The sequence below is a fragment of the Eumetopias jubatus genome, unplaced genomic scaffold (genome assembly GCF_037043125.1).
Source record: "Eumetopias jubatus isolate StellerSeaLion01/CBP00866 unplaced genomic scaffold, mEumJub1_p1.0 scaffold_23, whole genome shotgun sequence".
NCBI lineage: Eukaryota > Metazoa > Chordata > Mammalia > Carnivora > Otariidae > Eumetopias > Eumetopias jubatus.
The window spans coordinates 1,004,994-1,019,653 of NW_028274829.1; the positions used below are offsets into that span (position 1 = coordinate 1,004,994).

Here is a 14,660-nt window from a genome sequence, read left to right on the forward strand (position 1 = left end):
GGCGTAGATCAGAAACAAATGGGAGAACAGAAGGAAGAAGAAGAAATATGGGAAGAGCACATGAAAGAACGCAGGCAGAGAGAAGAAAGAAGGCAGAATGAGCGGCAAGAGGCTTTAGAAAGGGAACGAAGAGAACTAGAAAAATTGGATCAGGAGCAGGTAATGCTAAGTACACGCAAATTCCCTATGCTGCTTTCCCCTTGGTACACCTGCTGTAAGTACCTTGTTCTCAGGGACATGAGTCCTGACTGTGTCCTGAAGTCATAGGAGTGACAGATAACTTTGGTTTTGTTTTTTGTTTTTTGTTTTTTTTACCATACAACATTATTACAGTCTTATTGACTATATTCCCTATGCAGTACTTCAAATTGCTGTAACTTACTTACTTTATGACTGGAACTTTGTACCTTTTAATCCCCTTTATCTCTTCCCCTGTCTCCCTACCCACCTCCTCCCTGGCAACCACCAGTTTGTTCTCCATATTTGAGTCTGGGTGTTTCGGGTTTGTTGTTTCTTTGTTCATTTGTTTTGTTCTCTAGATTCCACATGTAAGTGAAATCATGTGGTATTTGTCTTTGACTTATTTCACTTAGCATAATATCCTCTAGGTCCATCGTGTTGTCACAGATGGCAAGATCTCATCCTTCTTATGGCTGCGTAATAGTCCGTTGCGTATATACACCACCTCTTCTTTATCCATTCGTCTGTGGATGGACACTTGGGCTGCTTCCTATCTTGGCTATTGTAAGTAATACAGTAAACATAGGGGGGTGAGTATCTTTTCAAATTAGTGTTTTTGTGTTCTTTGGGTAAATACCCAGTAGTGGAATTACTGGATCATACGGTAATTCTATTTTTAATTTTTTGAGGAACCTCCATGCTGTTCTCCAGAATGGTTGCACCAGTTTGCATTTCCACCAGCAGTGCACAGGGTTCCTTTTTCTCCACATCCTCGCCAACACTTGTTGTTGATTATCTTTTTGATTTTAGCCGTTCTGACAGGTGTGAAGTGATAGTTCATTGTAGTTTTGATTTGTATTTCCCCGATGGTGAGTGATGATGAGCATCTTCTCATGTGTCAGTTAGCCATCTAAATGTCTTTGGAGAACTCTCTATTCAGGTCCTCTGCCCATTTTTAATTGGATTGTTTCGGTTTTTTGGTGTTGTGTAAGTTCTTTATATGTTTGAATATTAACCCCTCATTGCATATACCATTTGCAAATATCTTCTCCCATTCAACATGTTGTTTTTTTGTTTTGTTGATGGTTTCCTTCACTGTGCTGAAGCTTTTTATCTTGATGGAGTCCCAATAGGTTTTGGGTTTTTTTGTTTGTTTTTTGTTGTTGTTCTTTGCTTTTGTTGCCCTTGTCTCAGAAGACGTATCTAGAAAAATGTTGCTAAGGCAGATGTCAGAGAAGTGACTGCTTGTGCTCTCTGCTAGGATTCCTGTGGTTTCAGGTTGCACATTTAGGTCTTGAATCCATTTTGAGCTTGTTTTTGTTTAAGAAAGTGGCCCAGTTTCCCCAGCACCACTTATTGAAGAGACTCTCTGTTCCCTGTTGTATATTCTTGCCTCCTTTGTCGTAGATCAATTGACCATATAAACATGGGTTTACTTCTGGGCTCTCCATTCTGTTCCATTGATCTATGTGTCTTTTTTTGTGCCAGTACCATGCTGTTTCGATTATTATAGCTTTGTAGTATATCTTGAAATCTGGCATTGTGATACCTTCAGCTTTGTTCTTCTTTTTCAAGATTGTTTTGGCTCTTTGGGTCTTTTGAGGTCCCATACACATTTTAGTATTACTGAGTTTAGCATTAAAAGCCTGCTGTAGGCATCCCAGTCTTCTTTGCTTAAGAGCCCTGAGAAAGGCTATGTAGAACATAGACCTTAGGAGTTTAGCAGCAAAGGGGAGCTTTTGCAAGCTCATTTGTGTTCTCATCTGGTCCTGGAAACAAGCTGTAAAGGAGGTGGGCTTTGCTTTGCTATAGGTCTTCCCTTTTTAAATGGGGTTCTTTTTCTTTTTATTAGGATTTTATTTATTTTTTGACAGAGACACAGCCAGAGAGGGAACACAAGGGGAGTGGGAGAGGGAGAAGCAGGCTTCCCGCGGAGCAGGGAGCCCGCTGCGGGGCTCGATCCCAGGACGCTGGGATCATGACCTGAGCCGAAGGCAGACGCTTAACGACTGAGCCACCCAGGCGCCCTTTTAAATGGGCTTTAAAGAAGACTTCCAAGGTCAGCTAGCAGGGACTAGAGTAACCCTGGGGAAGTGACTGCTGGTCAGCAGTGGCTTCCAGGGCCTCCCCTGCCCTCCTTCCTCTGGTTCTCTTTTGGCCTTCTAGGTCCTGATTCTGGTCCTAGGCTCATGGGTTACTCTGGCCACTTCACAGACCTGCTAAGTCTTACTGAAATTCATCTTCCATATGGATGTTCTTTGGACTCCTGGTTAATTTGGTTTAAAGCACAGGCCCCTTGAGGCAAATTAATTCCTTCCTTCATTGAGATGACCTCTTTGTCTCCCTTTGGTAGCAATGACTTCAATTAAAAAAACTGTTCTTTGGCATGCAGGTTGTACTTAAAGGACCAGGATTATGTTACTATGCTTTTTTAAACACTTACAAGTTGTTTTAATGTATCTGTATGTTTCCTATTTTGGCACCTGTCTATTCCACAGAGGATGATTGAAGAATCATTGAAGATTGAAATGGAAAAAGAATTAGAAATAAGTGTTGAAGAAATGAAAGACAAATCTGTTTGTGGTGAAAATCCTTTAGAGAAATACATGAAAATTATTCAGCAGAATCAAGACCAGGAGGCGGCAGATAAGGTGCTGATGCTGTGGACTGGCCTTCTGTGGAGGGGGTTGCCGAGGGATGCTTTGGTTTGTTAGAAGGCTGTAGGACCCAAATCTGCCTTCCTCATTGGAGACAAAAAGGTAGAAGCATAGAGAATCCACAATTCAAATTGAGCCCTGAGTCTTTTTGATACATGACACTCTTGACAAAATTTCATCGCTTTGCTTGGGGAAAGATTGAAGAGGTTTTGATTTGTCAAATTTTATAGAAATTAGGGTGTCTCTCATTTTAAGAACAAGAAAGAAATGTAGTGAAAGGTCTGTTCAGGAATAATGAATGCATTAGTACCATCTGAAACATCGATGTTTTACTTCAGTCTCACACACTGTGGGTATTGAGTATGGGTACCAGATAGTTTATTTTGATGGGCTTGCTGAATTTCATGTTGAAAAGTCACCTCTTTTTTAGACTCTTAAGTTGCATATGTATCTCAAATTAGTCCTAGAGAAATCAAAGTGTTGAATAAAATTGATACATAATGTAATTTCAAGATTCTTTTTCCCTCTTTGCATCAGAGTTCAAAGGTTGGCAGAGAAGCCTCAGAAGTGGACACAGTGCCATCGAGCGACAAAGACGAAAGGTATGGTTTCCTCAATATGGTGTTCCTACACAGACCATTAAGTTGCTGGTGTGTCAGCCAAGGGAAACGGTCAGATATTTGAGTCTCCCTGTAAGAAATTAGTGAAACAGTCAAAATTAGGGACTTCAAAAAAAGAATCTGTTGCATTTTTTAATTTGTAAAATTGCTTAAGCAAGGGCAGAAACCCCACAGAGAAAGAATGTGAACATCATAAAGATCCCTGAATAAACTTGACAAGAATTTAATAAATTAAAATTGTTTTTATCTTTCCCTAATTTAGTTTCACGGGCTTTTCTCATGAAGAAACAGATGACTTTTGGTAACCATGTTTGCTGTCCAGCATCTTACCCATATAATGTAACTGAAGGCCTATGAATTCTCTGTAACGACAGAATTCTCAATAAAAATTTTACATGTAATCCCATGCGATTTTGTTTTTCATAATTTTATTTGGTATCATCGTATATAAACCAAAAATCATCTAGTGAAGTAACACCTCTTTAGAATTTCTCCTTTTCAGGCTTTGCGTGACACTAGAATGAGTTTTGTTCCTCCCCATTTTTGTCAGAGGTTATATTTATTCGAAAACTTCTTGGTCAGTTGAGTTCCAGGCCTCCGTATTGGAAGTTTCAGCTATGGTCCTTTCCTCTCCAGAGCTGGGCTACCCCCTGTCAGACAGGAGGCCATCTTCCCCGACACTCGCCGTCTGACCTGTCCCTGAAAATAAGGACATAGGTCTTTCCATCCCAGGTGTTAGAAATAATACAGTATCCCCTCTGGTCTTTACTTTTCACATCTTTTGCTTGAGAATGAACACAACCCCTTCTTAGATGGTGATAAAAAGAGAAGGTAACATATACTGAGCACTTTCTGTGTACCAGGTACAATTTTAAACCTTTTTATGTATGAACTCACTTAATTCTTATATCATCCATATGAAGCGTGTATACTATGACTGTCCACATTTTACAGATGAGGAAGTGTGAGGCACAGAGAGGTTGGTGACTTGATCAGGGTCTCATAGCCATCAAGTTGCAGAGCCAGGATGTACATACCCTGGCGGGAGACCAGTGCTGCCTCCAAGCTGGGCTGTTCTGGAGCTGCTCCTGTGGAGGACATCCCACAACTTGCAGTGGGTCGCCCATTGCATGTCCCTTTCCAGAGTGACCTTTAGAAACCACACAGCGAAAAAATAGGATAATTGCACTCCAGTGCAGCACCCGCAGAACTTCCTGAAAGGGAGGAAGAAACCCATTTGCTGTTGTTCCCCTTTCTTCATCTTTGCACACCTGTACCTCACAGTCCAGCGTCTTGTGTGTAGGAGCATCTTGGAAAAGTTCTTTAATGACGCTGCCAGTATGGTCACCGAAAAGTGCACATAGAACGGCCCTGAGGGTGACCACCCACCCAGTATGCCCAGAAAGTGCTAACCCATGGTCCCCCAGCTCCTAACATGGGATGAGTTTGTCTGGTCTGTCTGTTCAGTGAGGTCCCAGAGATCATTTCCCCGTACAAATACAGACTGGGTTGAATTGGTTTTGCCAGTGATACTAGCTCACTGAATTCTAACAAAGTGGGAAGGCGATTTTTTTGTATTTGTTACTGCTTAGGCTTCTAAGGAGTTTCTCATTGAAGTATACCTCTGAAAGTCATTGAAGAAATAAGTTGTCTAGGCATCATCATTATCACACCATATCAAACATCAAGTCCTTTTGCCACCAAGAACTTGCCATCTTCTCTTTCAACACCACTTCATAACGTCTTTTTTTTCTTCCAGTTTTCAGATAAAATTGACATATAACATTGTGTGCATTTAAGGTATAGAACGTGTTGATGTGGTGGACTTACATGTTGCAAAATGATGACCACCATTAGCAAACACCCGCATCATGTCACATAATCACCATTTATGGGTAAGAACATAGCAACTTTCAAGTATATGATACAATATTATTCACTGTAATCACTATGCTGTACATGAGATTTTCTGAATTTACTTCTCTTGTGACTGGAAGTGTGTGCTCTTTGACCAACACCTCTTCCCCACTCCCCAGCTCCTGGTAACCACCAGTTTAGTCTGTTTCTAGGAGTTCACCCTTTTAAGATTCCCCATGTAAGTGAGAACATACAGTATTTGTATTTCTCTGCCTTATTTCACTTAGCATTATGCCCTCAAAGTATTGTTGCAAAGAGGAGGATGCCTTCTTTCTCATGGCTCAATAATACTCCATCGTGTAGATGGTGTGTATGTATATACATGTATATATACTGTATACACCACGTCATCTTTACTAATCCATCCCTCCTTGATGGTCACTTAAGTTTCCAGAGCTTGACTATAGTGAATAATACTGCAGTGAACATGGCAGTCCAGATAATTCTTCAAGAACCTGTTTTCATTTCCTTTGGATAAGTACCCAGAAGTGGGATTTCTGGATCATAGGGTACTTCTGTTTTTTAATTTTTTGAGGAACCTCCATACTATTAACCACAGTGGCTGCACCAATTTATATTCCCACCAACAGTGCACAACCTCACCAACACTTGTTATCTCTTTTCTTTTTGATGGTTACCATCCTAACTGGTGTGACATGTCTCATTGTGGTTTTGATTTGCGTTTCGCTGATGATTAGTGATGTTGAGCACCGTTTCATGTACCTGTATGTTGTCTTTGGAAAAATGTCTGTTCAGGGGCGCCTGGCTACCTCAGTCGGTGGAGCGTGTGACTCTTGATCTCAGAGTTTTAAGTTCGAGCCCCAGATTGTGTGTTAGAGATTACTTAAATAAGTAAAATCTTAAAAAAAAAAAAAAAGTTCAGTTCCTCTGCCCATTTTTCAAATTGGATTGTTTTTTGCTATTCAGTCATATGAGTTCTTTATATATTTTGGATATTAACCCTTTATCAGATACATGGTTAGCAAACTTTCTTCCACTTGGACAGGTTGCCTTTTCACTTTTTTTTTTTTTTTAAAGATTTTATTTATTTGACAGAGACACAGCAAGAGAGGGAACACAAGCAGGGGGAGCAGGAGAGGGAGAAGCAGACTTCCCGCGGAGCAGGGAGCCTGACATGGGGCTTGATCCCAGGACCCTAGGATCACGACCCGAGCCGAAGGCAGATGCTTAACGACTGAGCACCCAGGTGCCCCACCTTTTCACTTTGTTGATGGTACCCTTTGCTGTGCAGAAGATTTTTAATTTGATGTAATCTCACTTGTTAATCTTTGCTTTTGTTGCCTTTCATTCTCGTGTCAAATCCAAAAAATCATTGCCAAGACTGATGTCAGAGAACTTACCCGCTATGTTTTCTCCCAGGAATTTTACAGTTCAGGTCTTATGTTCAAATCTTTAATCCATTTTGAATTGCTTTTTATGTATGGTATAAGGTAGGGATCCAGTTTCATTCTTTTGTATGTGCCTATTCAATTTTCCCTATACCATTTATTGTAGTTTCTTCCCCTTTCCTCGATATATCCTTTTATATTCTTGGCTCATCTGTTGTAAATTAACTGATCATATATGAATGCGTTTATTTCGGGGCTCTCTTATAGTGTTTCATTGATCTAGGTGTCTGTTTTTATACCAGTACCACACTATTTTGATTATTATAGCTTTGTACTATAGTTTGAAATCTGGAAGTGTGATGCTTCCAGCTGAGTTTGTTCTTAAGATTGCTTTAGCTGTTTGGAGTTTTATTTATTTTATTTTGTGGTTTCATACAAATTTTATGATCTTTCTGTGAAAGAATGCCTTGGGAATTTTGATAGGGATTGCATTGAATATGTCAATCACTTTGGGGAGTATGAATATTTTAACAATATTCTTCCAGTCCACGAACATGGAATATCTTTCCATTTATTTGTATCTTCAGTTTCTTCAATGTCTTATGGTTTTCACATCTTTCATTGCTTTGGTTAAATTTTTCCCTAAGTATTGTTTTTCATGCTATTGTAAATGGTCCTGTTTTCTTAACTTCCCTTCTGTTGCTTCATTATGAGTGTATAGAACCACAACTGATTTCTGTATATTGATTTTCCATCCTGCAGCTTTACTGAATTCATTTATTGGTTTTAATGGCATTTTAGTGGAATCTTTAGGGTTTTCTGTATACATCACCTGCAGATAGATACCATTTTACTACTACTTTTTGACTTGGACAGCTTTTCTCTTCCTTGCCTAATTGCTCTGGCTTGGTCTTCAAGTACTATGTTGAATAAAAGTGTCAAGAGTAAGCATTCTTGGGACGCCTGGGTGGCTCAGTCGTTAAGCGTCTGCCTTCAGCTCAGGTCATGATCCAGGGTCCTGGGATCGAGCCCCACGTCAGGCTCCCACTCAGCAGGAAGCCTGCTTCTCCCTCTCCCCCTGCTTGTGTTCCTGCTCTCTCTGTGTCTCTCGCTGTCAAATAAATAAAATCTTAAAAAAAAAAAAAAAGAGTAAGCATTCTTCTCTTGTTCCTGATCTTAAAAAAAGACTTTCAGCTTTCCATTGTTGAGTATATTAGCTGTAGGCTTATTGTATATGGCCTTTATTGTGTTGAGGCATGTTCCCTCTATAGTCAGTTTGTTGAGAGTTTTTATCAAGAAAGGATGTTGAATTTATGAAATGCTTTTTCTGCATCTAATGGAATGATTATATGATTTTCATCCTTCATTTTGTTAATATGTTGTAGAACATGGGTTGACTTCCAGATCCTTGAATCCTTAGAATAAATTCCACTTGATCATGGTGTGCAATCCTTCTAATGTACTGTTGAATTCAGTTTGCTAATATTTGGTTGAGGATTTTTTTGCATCTATGTTCATTAGAGATGTTGACCTGTAATTTTATTTTCCTTTAAAGTCCTTATCTAATTTTGTATCAGGTTAATGCTGCCTTTGTAAAATGAGTTTGGAAATGTTCCCCCCCCCCCCTTTTTTTAAGAGTTCGAGAAGAACTGGAATTAATTCTTTAGGAAATGTTTAGTAGAGGGACACCTAGGTGGCTCAGTCGTTGGGCGTCTGCCTTCAGCTCAGGTCATGATCCCTGGGTCCTGGGATCAAGCCCCGCATTGGGCTCCTTGCTCAGCTGGAGGCCTGCTTCTCCCTCTCCCACTCCCCCTGCTTGTGTTCCCTCTCTAGCTGTCTCTCTTTCTCAAATAGATAAAATCTTTAAAAAAAAAAAAAGAAAGAAAGAAAGAAATGTTCAGTAGAATTCATCAGTGAAGCCATCTGGTCCTGGACTTTTCTTTGTGGAGAGAGTTTTGATTACTGATTTCATCTCCTTACTAGTAATTGGTCTCTTCAGATTTTCTTTTCTTCTCTTTTTTTTTTTAGATTTTATTCATCTGAGAGAGAGAGCACACACTAGCTCGAGTCGGGGTGGGGGTGTGTGGAAAGAGGGAGAAGTAGACTTCTCACTGAGTAGGGAGCCAGATGTGGGACTCGATCCCAGGACCCCAGGATCATGACCTGAGCTGAAGGCAGACGCTTAACTGACTGAGCCACCCAGGCGCCCCAGTCTCTTCAGAATTTTCTATTCATGGTTCAGTTTTGGTAGGTTGTAGGTTTGTAGGAATTTATCCATTTCTTCTAGGTCGTCCAGTTTGTTGGGGTACAATTGCTCATAATAATACTTGTGTGGTATCAGTTGTATGTCTCTTCTTTTATTTATACTTTTATTTGAGTCTTTTTTTTTCTTGGTTAATCTAGCCAAGGGTTTTGCTTATCTTTTCAGAAAACCCAGCTCTTAGTTGCATTGATCTTTCTATTGTCTTTTTAGTCTCTAGTTCATTTATTTTTGCTCTGATCTTTGTATTTCCTTCTTTCTGCTAGTTTTGGGCTTAGTTTTTCTTTTTGTAGTTCCCTGAGATGTAAAGGTAGGTTTTGTATTTGAGCTCTTTCTTGTTTCCTAATGTAGGCATTTGCCGCTATAAACTTCCCTCTTAGAAGAGCGTTTGCTGCATCCCGAAAGTGTTGGTATGTTTCCTTTTTCGTTTGTCTCAAGATGTTTTTCTATTTCTCTTTGACCCATTTGTTGGTCAAGAACATGTTGTTTAGGGGTGCCTGGGTGGCTCAGTTGTTAAGCGTCTGCCTTCGGCTCAGGTCATGATCCCAGGTCCTGGGATCGAGCCCCTTATCGGGTTCTCTGCTCCACGGGAAACCTGCTTCTCCCTCTCCCACTCCCCCTGCTTGTGTTCCCTCTCTCACTGTGTCTCTCTCTGTCAGATAAATAAATAAAATCATTAAAAAAAAAAAGAATATGTTTAATTTCTATTTATTTGTGTATTTTCCAGCTTTATTCTTATAATTGATTTCTAATTTTATACCATTGTGGTTGATATGATTTCAGTCTTCTTAAATTTCTTGACTTGTTTTGTGGCCTAACATATGATCTGTCCTGGAGAATGTTCTGTGTATGCCTGAGAAGAATGTGTATTCTGCTTCTGTTGGATGTGTGAAAATTAATAGAGGGAAATTTTACTTAGAATGGAGTTGGGAAGCCCTGTAGGGGGGAGCGCTCCCACACGTGAATTTTCCATCACAGCTTACTTCATTCCCATGCCAGAAAAAGTTCACTTTATTGCTTCGGCAGGAGGAAGATTTCCTAGCTCAGCAACAGCTTAGCCAATGAGAAACTGCCACAGTTCAGCCAGTAAGTAACCATCACCGCCCTAAATTCTTGTTTTTCTCCGATAGACTTTTGTTCAAAGCAGCCCCTCCCAACTTCCTCCTTTCTCTCTATAAAGGGACATTCCTCTCCCTTGTTCTGCAGACTTTGCCTATGGTTTGCTATAGCTTGCATGTTCTGAATTGCCATTCCTCTGCTATTCCTGAATAAACTCATTTTGCTGGTAAAATAACTTGCTATTTTATTTTTAAAGTTTAATTACTTGGTAATCAGAAGTGGGATCTGAAGGCAATGAACCCCTGAGGACCTAACAGCCCTCAAAACCATGTGCAGTACCCATTTGAGCCCTGTGCTCTGCACTTCCCTCACTCATCTTTTTTCTTCGGTTTCTTTTTAATTTGGTAAATCTCTCCGATTTGAGCTCCCTCCCTTGGTTGAGTTTTCTGACTTTATTTGATGTCTGTTTTTGTTTTTATGAAGTGATAAGCACTCTTTGGTTTTTGTTTGTCCTGTTTCTGTTTGCTGCACCTTCCTGGTAAGTGACGTATCCTGTTCAAAAAGGGGGAAACACATGATTCCCGGTGTTTCAGAACAGCTGTTAGAAAATAGGGTCCCTTGTAGTTAAGACACTTTAGGGAATCTAAAGGCAAGATGGGTTCGCCCTAGTCCTTGGACCAGTTTCTTGGCCTTTGTGAGAAAATAGGCAAACTTATGGATAATTTGGAATTGTAATGGCCATTCTGGGGAAATTAGGAATTGTAATGGCCATTCTGGGGAAACTTTGATTTAAATAACTCCACCTTACGGGACGCCCTTAAAAAGAGAGGATCCCAACCCTCTCAGAGACAATGGAGTGCATTCTTTGGTATGCAGAAGTTTCTAAAAGACAAAATGATTTAAAAATAGCTCTAAAAAGGATCCTTAACTGCATGCAAGTAAAAATCTTTCCTTAAAAAACAAAACAAACATTGGCCATCAGGTAACCTTAACTTAATCTGTCTTCCAGAAACATAGTTTGGATCCAGTTACTCTTTTGAGTTTTGTACTTGAGACATGGCTAAGGTTTTTTGTTTTTGTTTATTTTATTTTTTAAATTTTATTTTTAAGATTTTATTTATTTATTTGACAGAGCATAAGCAGGGGGAGCAGGAGAAGGAGAAGCAGACTCCCCGCTGAGCAGGGAGCCTGATGTGGGGCTTGATCCCGGAATTCTGGGATCATGACCTGAGCCAAAGACAGACACCCAACCAACTGAGCCACCCAGGTACCCTGTTTTTTTGTTTTGTTTTTTTTTTAAACAAAAGCTCTTAAGAGCTCTGTGTTTGTTTATGTAGTGTCTACGTATGTCTTTATTTTTCTACTTACAGATAGTATTGCCAAACTTAATTTGTAAAGAGCTCTGTTTAATTGGCTTTAAGAAAAATAAGTACACATATAAATTAAGTGAACTAACCCAGATGTTTTTTGGGTTCACATGTTCTGGGATAATCAATAAAAGCTAGTTTATTGGTTTAATTAAAACAGACATGTCTTAGAATTATCAACATTGACTATAATGCAAACATACAACTTTGATTCTACCTGGGTTTATTAGTCAAAGTTTATGCTATTTCTATTGCAAAATCCGTCAGCAAGAAAATTTGCTTAAGATGATGGCTGGCATTGTCTAATGTCTCATGAAGTTTTTGTGAGTGATCTAAACATAATTGGTGGGAACAAGATGACTAGATAAACAAAAATGGGATAAGAGTTTTTAAGTGCAGTAATTATGTTTTTATGGCATGTGTGGTTAAAAATAGCTTCCCCAGATCTTCTTTGGTAACTCCAAACTTGAGAGTTTTGCTGAGTTAAATTAAATGATGGAATTTCATTGAATATCTGGATAATTTTTTAAACAAGATAAAATCCTAAAACATTACTGAACATAGATTTACCCAGTTTGGGCTTCTTATTACAGAGAAACTAAAGGTACTTGGATCTATTAGTGAACACACTTCATGCCATGCTGATAAAATGTTCTATGAGAAAAGCACATGGTTCTAGAAATAATAAAATTTTCTCATAATTATATTTCTCTAGAAATAATAAAATGTGCTCATAAATTTGCCAGTCCACAGTTGCTTACATTTTAGTTTTTGCTGGGAATTAAGGATTCTGAGGATTAAGAATTTTAAATACATGTAAGAATACAACTGTTAGAAACAATAAGCATGAAAGAAAACAACTATAAATGAAAAGTGTGCAAAGAAAGGATGTGGGATTTTGGTAAAAAAAGGTATGAGGAACGGACATGTATTTTGTTGAGGAAAATGAAGTGATTTTTTTTTTTTTATTCAAAGATTTTATTTATTTACTTGACAGAGACACAGCAAGAGAGGGAACACAAGCAGGGGGAGTGGGAGAGGGAGAAGCAGGCTTCCCGCAGAGCAGGGAGCCCGATGCGGGGCTCGATCCCAGGACCCTGGGACCATGACCTGAGCCGAAGGCAGACGCTTAATGACTGAGCCACCCAGGCGCCCCGAAAGTGATTTTTATCCTAAAGGAAAGCTGGCTGTTTTGGAAAGGGAAAGAGCAAAGGGCAAACTGAAGTAAGTGGACAAAGAAAGTTGTAGAAGGTTTGTGGAAACGGGATCTTGGGAAAGGTATTTTATATGTAGTCAAGCTGGCTAAGATTAAAATGAATTCATTTAAAAATGAGTTTTAATAAACCAAAAGTATCCTGGGATGCCCTGGTGGCCCAGTCCGTTACGCGTCCAACTCTTGGTTTTGGCTCAGGTCCTCATCTCATGCCTCATGAGATCAAGCCCCACGTTGGGCTCCACGCTCATTGGGAGTCTGCTTGGATATTCTCTCCCTTTGCCCCTTCCCTTGCTCACTATTTCTCTCTCTCTCTCTCAAATAAATAAATAAATCTTTAAAACAAAATAAAGTATCCTGGTACAAAACTAAAATTTGTGGTTTTTTTGTCTCTGTTAAAAGGAAAAGGTTTATTACATTATTGGTCTGTTCCTTTTTTTTTTTTTTTTTTTTTAATTCAAGTTAGTTAACATAAAGTATAGTATTGGTTTCAGGAGTAGAATTTAGTGATTCATCACTTACATACAACACCCAGTGCTCATCCCAGCCAGTGCCTCCTTAATGCCCATTACCCATTTAAGCTGTCCCTCCCACCCACCTGCCCTCCAGCAACCCTCAGTTTGTTCTCTACAATTAAGAATCTCTTATGGTTTGCCTCCTTCTCTGTTTTTATCTTATTTTTCCTTCCTTTCCCCTATGTTCATCTGTTTTGTTTCTTAAATTCCACATAGGAGTGAAATCATATGATATTTGTCTTTCTCTGATTGACTTATTTTACTTAGCATAATACGCTCTAGTTCCATCCTTGTACTTGCAAATGGCAAGATTTCATTCTTTTTGATGGCTGAGTAGTATTCCGTTGTATATATACCACAATTTATTTAAGATAGAGGCGGGCGGGATTGGGGCAAAGGGCAAGAAAGAGAGAGACTCTTAAGCAGGCTCCATACCCAGCACGGAGCCCAACACGGGTCTCCATCTCATGACCCTGAGATCATGACCTGAGCCGAAATCAAGAGGAAATCAAGAGCTGGACTCTTAGCCAGCTGAGCCACCCCGGTGCCCCCGTATACCACATCTTTTTTGTCCATTCTTCAGTCAGTGGACATTTGGGCCCTTTCCGTAATTTGGCTATTGTTGATAGTGCTGTTATAAACATTGGGGTGCATGTGCTCCTTCGAATCAGAATTTTTGTATCCTTTGGATAAATACCTTGTGGTGTGATTGCTGAGTCATAGGGTAGTTCTACTTTTAACTTTTTGAAGACACTCAATACTGTTTTCCAGAGTGGCTACAGCAGTTTGCATTCCAACCAACAGTGCAAAAGTGTTCCACATCCCCGCTAACATCTGTTTCCCGAGTTGTTAATTTTAGACATTCTGACAGGTGTGAGGTAGTGTCTCATTGTGGTTTTGATTTGTATTTCCCTGATGCTGAGTGATGTTGAGCATTTTTTCATGTGTCTTAGCCATTTGTATATCTTTTTTGGAGAAATGTCTGTTCATGTCTTCTGCCCATTTTTTAACTGGATTATTTTATTTTTTGGGTGTTGATTCTGATGAGTTCTTTACAGTTCTGGATACTAGCCCTTTATCCAATATGCCATTTGCAAATACTTTCTCCCATTCTTTCAGTTGCCTTTTATTGTTGTTGATTGTTTTCTTCACCATGACCTCTTGATGAGGTCCCAGTAGTTCATTTTTGCTTTTGTTTCCCTTTCCTCCGGAGATGTGTCTACTAAGAAGTTGCTGCAGCTGAGGTCAAAGAGGTTGCTGCCTGTTTTCTTCTCGAGGATTTTGATGATTTCCTTTCTCACATTTAGGTCTTTCTGAATTTGTTTGTGTATGATGTAAGAAAATGGTCCAGTTTCATTCTTCTGCATGTTGCTGTCCAGTTTTCCCAACACTGTTCATTGAAGAGGCTGCCTTTTTTTCCACTGGATATTCTTTCCTCTTTGTCAAAGATTAGTTGATCATATAGTTGTGGGTCCGTTTCTGGGTTCTCTGTTCTGTTCCATGGATCTGTGTCTGCCCTTGTG

The 14,660-nt window shown here is 39.5% G+C and overlaps 1 protein-coding gene across 4 annotated transcripts in view; it reads left to right on the forward strand.

Annotated features, from left to right (window-relative positions):
* LOC114218031 (centriole and centriolar satellite protein OFD1) overlaps positions 1-3,863 on the forward strand; it is a 46,182-nt gene extending 42,319 nt beyond the window's left edge. For 3 of the 4 annotated variants that reach the window (XM_028114968.2, XM_028114966.2, XM_028114971.2), the window contains 4 exons: positions 2-159; positions 2,679-2,831; positions 3,375-3,439; positions 3,720-3,863. In XM_028114968.2, coding sequence (XP_027970769.2) covers positions 2-159; positions 2,679-2,831; positions 3,375-3,439; positions 3,720-3,762 — 419 coding nt within the window. In that variant the 3' untranslated portion in view covers positions 3,763-3,863. Of the gene's footprint in view, position 1; positions 160-608; positions 745-2,678; positions 2,832-3,374; positions 3,440-3,719 lie in introns of those variants that run through there. The other variant, XM_028114970.2, reaches the window with a different exon arrangement.
* The last annotated feature ends 10,797 nt before the right edge of the window (positions 3,864-14,660 follow it).